This window comes from Salvelinus sp. IW2-2015, unplaced genomic scaffold (assembly GCF_002910315.2).
Source record: "Salvelinus sp. IW2-2015 unplaced genomic scaffold, ASM291031v2 Un_scaffold5369, whole genome shotgun sequence".
Taxonomy (NCBI): Eukaryota; Metazoa; Chordata; class Actinopteri; order Salmoniformes; family Salmonidae; genus Salvelinus; species Salvelinus sp. IW2-2015.
In genome coordinates this window covers 65495-71957 of record NW_019946634.1, presented here as the reverse complement: position 1 = coordinate 71957, position 6463 = coordinate 65495, and the positions used below count along the sequence as shown (strand labels likewise).

Below are 6463 nucleotides of genomic sequence, written 5' to 3'. Positions count from 1 at the left end.
ATTAAAACAYAAGGCCAAAGAAAGCTCACAGAGCATTGCATGACGTGAAGTTGGCTGCAACACTGGTAAAGATGCCACGGTTGCACTGAACTGATAAGTACAATAAACACAATATAACAAATATGGTGGCAGATCCCCATGACAGGATGGCTGTGAGGTTTATGATGGAGAAGCTCCTGCCATTACGCATCGGAAGGCAGCGGAATAGAATGCAAATTAAACTAGTTGAAATAGTGGTGGGAAGTTGATAATGATACAGTCCTCCAGGCAAACATGTATCACTCAAACTGCTGTTTAAGAGAGCAATGATGAAAGGCTTACACAATTGCAAACACACGTGCATTCCCACACTAGGGGACTTTATCACCAGGCCATTGTGACTGAAGAGGGCTTTATCACCAGGCACTGAAGGCAGGCTCTCAACGTGTCACACTGGCTTCTCCTGAAGCACGTCAGGGCAGCAGCAGCCCACTTTATAGAGCCATTCATTTGCTCACTCAATTACAGCTGACATTCTCCTGAAAAGGCTGATTGTGTCAAACACGTCCAGGGAAAATGGTTTGACACCACTTTGCTTGACAACTGCTGCCAAGCGACAATAGCCCAATAAGAAAAGGTAACTTGAAAACTGTTGGAAATAACAAAAGGAGCTAGTCCAAGGCCCCTATTCCTTTGTTGAACACTGGTGGTGTGCAGGACCGTGCACAGACCTTTCAGGGGACAGGTGCTAAAAATAAAAAGCACCATATAAAAAATATATACTTTCAGAATTCATATGTAGAAATGTATAACATACTGTACAAACTRCTTCTGTAGCTAGCTATTTTTTAGCATCGGCCTATTTATTAATGCAACACAATTACAAGCTAGTTCGTTACATTTGAGTCAGTTAGCAGACTTACAGGAGCAATTGGGGTTAAGGGGGTTGATCAAGGGCACAGACTGATTTTTCACCTAGTCTGCTCAGCGATTAGAACCAATGACCTTTCTGTTACTGTTACTGACCCAATGTTCTTAACCACTACCTGCCGCCCAGTGTGGCACAAAAACATGATTGACATGGGGAAAAGAGGGTAGGCTATCAGCTGAACATTCTTGTGTTGATGCGGTGAATGTAAATCTGCTAGTTAGCTAGACATAATAAATTATCTTCAATGATGTTAAATATATCTTCATAATGTAGCCTAATATTCCTAATATTCTAAGTCTGATATATGGTTGGCTGGCTAGTGGCTGGTGTGGATATTTAGTATATGGTGGTTAGCTAGAGTCTGGACCCGTGGTTGGCAAAATGTCTGTCTGTGTGTGTGTGTGTGTGTGTGGTGTGTGTGTGTGTGTGGGTGGTTAAACTTACTCTTGAAAGTGTTAATAGTAGAATGCACAAGATGCAATATCGCTAAATGGTTATTCCTCGACCTAATAAGGATCACGGTTTGAATTGAAAGGCTTTTCTCCCTGGCTTTGAACTGGTAAAGACTCACACTTGAGTGATCAAGCCTGGAGTCACTGTTAAATGTAGCCTATAGAATTAATCGATTTCATTAACACAGCTTATACTCACAATTTTTAGGGACATTAATGGTTCCAAGAAATGCAGAGTAATGTATTAAAATAACTGATAAGGTGAAAAATTATTCCTAAGAGCTTAACACACATTGTAAGATTGGTCAGCTAGTGAAATGAGGGATGCACGATATATCGATGAACATATCGGAATCGGACGATATTAGCTAAAAATGCCAAATCATCATCGGCCCGTGTCTAGTTTAATGCCGATATGCAAAACCGATGTCAAAGCTGACGTGCATACCTAGATAACGTAATGACGCCACGAAAAACACAGCGCTACACAGAACAAAATCTGAAAAATACTAAGCGCAGACTTCCAACAACTAAACAAGTTCAAGTCGAGCAGTCATTTGAAAGAGTAAGAACATTTCAGCGAGACAACTCAAAAGGAACAATCCATTAACGCCAAGAAACGGAATTCATTTCCTTGACAATCAACCGTTCTGTCGTGGATGATGTAGGCTTTCGCCGACTGGTCGAGCGCGGTACACACTACCAAGTAGGCGCTATTTTTCAGATGTTGCCCTACCAGAGTTACACAGTATTGTTGAAACTCACATCTATGAGTTACTGCTATGTTACTGCCATTAGCTTCACGGCTGACATTTTGGACCAGCGACGTCAGCCCCATGAGCATGCTGAGTCTGACAGCAACAGTGGGTCAACGAGAATTTGGTACTAGGGAAAGCCATATTGCATGCTCAAGAATGTGCTGGTTCTCATACCACTGCTGCCTTTCAATGGCTTTTGGGGAACATGTTTGAAACTTGGAAACATGAAAACACTCCTAGCGCCGTTCGAACGGACTCAAGAAATAAGCTTCAACTGTGTCTGCAGCAGACGGGATACCCTCTGTCATGGCATTGAAACGCCTGCTCAAACAAACCCCACGGTCTGTATCGGCAGTTAAAACTTGCAAAAGTACTCGAGGCTGTGAACAAGCGATTTGTGGCATTCTCTCTGAGCCTCTTTCCTGTGTCGCCACCATGCTTGATGCTAGGTACAAGGACCACTACTTCGACGCAGGCAACAGAAAACGAGTTTATGTGAAATGTTTAAGACACAGCTGGACAAGATGGAAACGGACACAGACAGTGCGCACCGAGGAAGAGAGGCCACAGACAGCACAGACTGAAACTTCACTGCTTGACAATGTATGATGAAATCCTGGTTGAGACTGAACAAATGAACAATGAAACAGCACAGCAAGTAAGTGAAAGATAAGAGTATTTGATTATGTTTTACTGGTAAAGGGGACATACGTAAATGCCAACAAATAACTTTTCGTCAGTGTGTGTGTGTTTCAAAAACTATTTAAAACTGTCACTAGAACGCTAGTGGGAAGCTGGTGCTGCGATGAGGACAAGACGTGGTGGCAGAAGGGAGGGACTTTTATCAAGATTAATGAGTTCATGAGAAGTATCTAGTTTGACAGGCATTTGTTGCATTTCAAATTGGAAAAGAGACTAAAAATAAATGTTAAAAGTAATTCGTTTATAAAAACGGCACCAATCAAAAGGGCAATTCTTGCATAGGGGGAGATGCTCGGCACCCCTTTTATTTGTATTTTTTTTATATTTCACCTATTAGAAGATGTATGTGCAAGTATAGATACTGGGGTGCAAAGAGCAAAATAATAAATAAATAATAGTATGGGGATGAGGTAGTCGGATGGGCTATTTACAGATGGACTATGTACAGGTGCATTGATCTGTGAGCTGCTCTGACATCTGGTGCTTAAAGTTAGTGAGGGAGATATGAGTCTCCAGCTTCAGTGATTTTGCAGTTCGTCCAGTCATTGGCAGCAGAGAACTGGAAGGAAGGCGGCAAATGAGGAATTGGCTTTGGGGTGACCAGAGAAATATACCTGCTGGAGCACGTGCTACAGGTGGTGTTGCTATGGTGACAAGTGAGCTGAGATAAGGCGGGCTTTACCTAGCAAAGACTTGTAGAGGACCTGGAGCCAGTGGGTTTGGCGACGAGTATGAAGCGAGGGCAGCCAACGAGAGCGTACAGGTCGCAGTGGTGGGTTAGTGTATGGGGCTTTGGTGACAAAACGATGGCACTGTGATCGACTGCATCCAATTTGTTTGAGTAGAGTGTTGGAGGCTATTTTGTAAATGATATCGCCAACGTCGAGGATCGGTAGGATGATCAGTTTTACGAGGGTATGTTTGGCAGCATGAGTGAAGGATCTTTGTTGCAAAATAGGAAGCGATTCTAGATTTATTTTGGATTGGAGATGCTTAATGTGAGTCTGGAAGGAGAGTTACAATCTACCAGACACCTAGGTATTTGTAGTTGTCCACATTCTAAGTCAGAACCGTCCAGAGTAGTGATGCTGGACGGGTGGCAGGTGCGAATAAACCGTTTTGTGTCTCTTTTTGGTGGATAATCATTAAGACTAGCAACATGGCTGCCTATAAGTTTCTGCTTTATCCAACCACTGTCGTTGTCTTGAATATTGAATGTGGAACTGAAAAGGCGCCGGCAGCAGAGTTTGACCAGGCCTCCTTTACTTCCTACTTAATTTGGGAGTTAAGTCCCGTGGGCAGCACCAAGACATCAGTGGAGGCTGCTGAGGGGAGGATGGCTTATAATATTGGAAACCATGTGTTTGATACCATTCCACTGCTTCCACTCCAGCCTTTACCACAAGCCTGTCCTCCCCAATTAAGGTGCCACCAGCCTCCTGTGCTAGGCATAGGCCTACATTGAAGAGTTATGTGACAGACAGTCACATTACCTGAAACTGAAGGAACTAACAGCCTGTCGGATAAAGAGCAAGTAAACAACGAAAAGAAGCTGGGAGCTGGCGGTTGTCTCTCAGTAACTCTAGCTACTAAAATGACACAGCACGCCAGGCAGGTCCATCCAGCCCTGACCCTGCCATAAGCATCGTTTTTATGATTTCTGGAAGATCAACGTTTTTGGACTCATTCAGAAGGTTTTATCTGATTAAGTATAAGATGCAAACTATTGTAAATTAATGTTTAAAGTTCCAGTGTGGGCTTCAAGAGGAGTTGTCTGGCYTGCACAGATCATCAAAGTTTAAACATGGAAKCTTCTGGACATGTTCAGAGTAGCATGCCACAAAATCARTTGAATATGTGCAAAGTATCAAATCACTATGCAACTAGCTACCACCTAAACGTGTGCACAGAATCTAATGTTACCAGTCCTCTCAGTCATATAAATGAATAGCTAATGCTCTGCTCTCAGCTGTGTAGGCAAATAAATAAAAAAKCTGTGTAGGCATGTTATAGTGGTTGTCATAGCAATCAAATATGGAGGGGGGGAGCAGCCATAGAAATGGAGTACAGTAGCTAGCAAACGTTAGCTAACTAACAAAGCCCAATACAATAAACCCAACTAGCTATGTAGCTTGCATGTTAGCTTGTTGACACTGGCTGTATAGGYTAGTGCTATACTCACTTGTTCCTTAGCACCTGCCAGGCAGCCTCGATGTCCGCATACAGGTTCTTTTCTGACGGTTTCCCGCTGCTGACACCGTAGCCCGAATAATCATACGAGAAGACGTTGCAGTTTATCCTCGAACCGAGGCCGATGTAGAAACTGCACATTTGGCCTAAGTCCACTGCGTTACCGTGGGAAAAGAGCAACGTGTACCGGCTGTTGGGTGCGCATCGTACAAACATGCAACCCAGCCGGTTTCCCCGACTGGTTCTGGTGTTGAACACCTCGACAGCGTCCAGTTCGCGTTGGGAGTACTGCCAGTCTGCTCGCTCGGATAGATGCAGGCTACTCGTCCCGTTAGCATCGGTRTGTACGGAGTACGTGGGTTCGGGAGGGAGAAAGGCTAGTTTGGATGCGATGCGACTGGGACAGGGCGGGCAACAGAATAGCCAGCATAGTTCGCCGAGGGAAAAACCATTCATCCTTGGGCCTTGTTCGGGCATTGAGGCTCGATAGACGCTTTTTCTTTGTAACACCAGCAAATGTATCCAGTTATGGTTTTTTTTATCTAGCTGGTAACAAATAACAATAAAACACTTCGTAAGGAGCTAAACTAGCTAGCCACCTAGTACTAGCTTAGGCTAGTAGCTGGTAACTGGTTTCTCCTTTGTATAGCTTGGTAGCTAACGTGATTTACAAAACTCAGAAAGTCGTTTAACATGTTAACGATTTTTTTGTGTCTACAGAACGATATAACTTGCTTGTTATCATACAATTCAAAACGTTGGTCGAAGAATTAAGCTTATGTCAAACGTAAACGGCGAGTTACAGGCTAATACAGTGTATGCAGCCATATCTTTCAGCAGTAACGCCAAATAAAGATTTCCGGTCGAACCGGGATATCCTTTCGCACTTTTTCGTCAAAATCATGTGATGAACAGAACCGTAGTAGCAATAATATGCCATATTATGTAGTCACATTGATAGTAGGCTTTATTGAAATATGAGTGTTTTCTCTATGCATATGCAATCATGCAACAGCTTTGTTCATGCTAGCTACATCAATAGTTTGCCTGAAAACCACAAGTTTAATGGAAAGAGGTTGCATCTGAATATTGCATCTGAATAAATGCACATTAGTTGTAGATCCATTGGGTTGAAAACAAACATGCAAATTGCTGTGAAAAGAAAACGTACAGTTTAAGGACCAGAAATTTAAATAGGTTTAGATATTCATTGCGAAAATGGAATGAATGTGAGAATGATAGGTGGCGGTATATGCACCTGTCAGTTTTGGTTGTGATCACCACCCCAAATGTTGCTTAATGCTCAGCACTAAAGGCTAGTAAATGTTGACATACAGATTCGAGGTCGGAAAGGGCAGCGAGTTAATGTGGACGAAAAGGAGAAAAAAGTTGGTGAAGCAACCATGATGGGTGTTCAGTTCTGATGTTATGGAGCGGGAGATAAGGGTCAA

The 6463-nt window shown here is 43.1% G+C and overlaps 1 protein-coding gene across 1 annotated transcript; it reads right to left on the bottom strand.

Annotated features, from left to right (window-relative positions):
• Positions 1–5000: 5000 nt before the first annotated feature.
• Positions 5001–5912, bottom strand: LOC112078182 (alpha/beta hydrolase domain-containing protein 17C). The gene has a single exon (XM_024144491.2). It carries the CDS (start codon positions 5487–5489, stop codon positions 5001–5003), a length of 489 nt encoding a protein of 162 aa, XP_024000259.1. The 5' UTR covers positions 5490–5912.
• Positions 5913–6463: the final 551 nt, after the last annotated feature.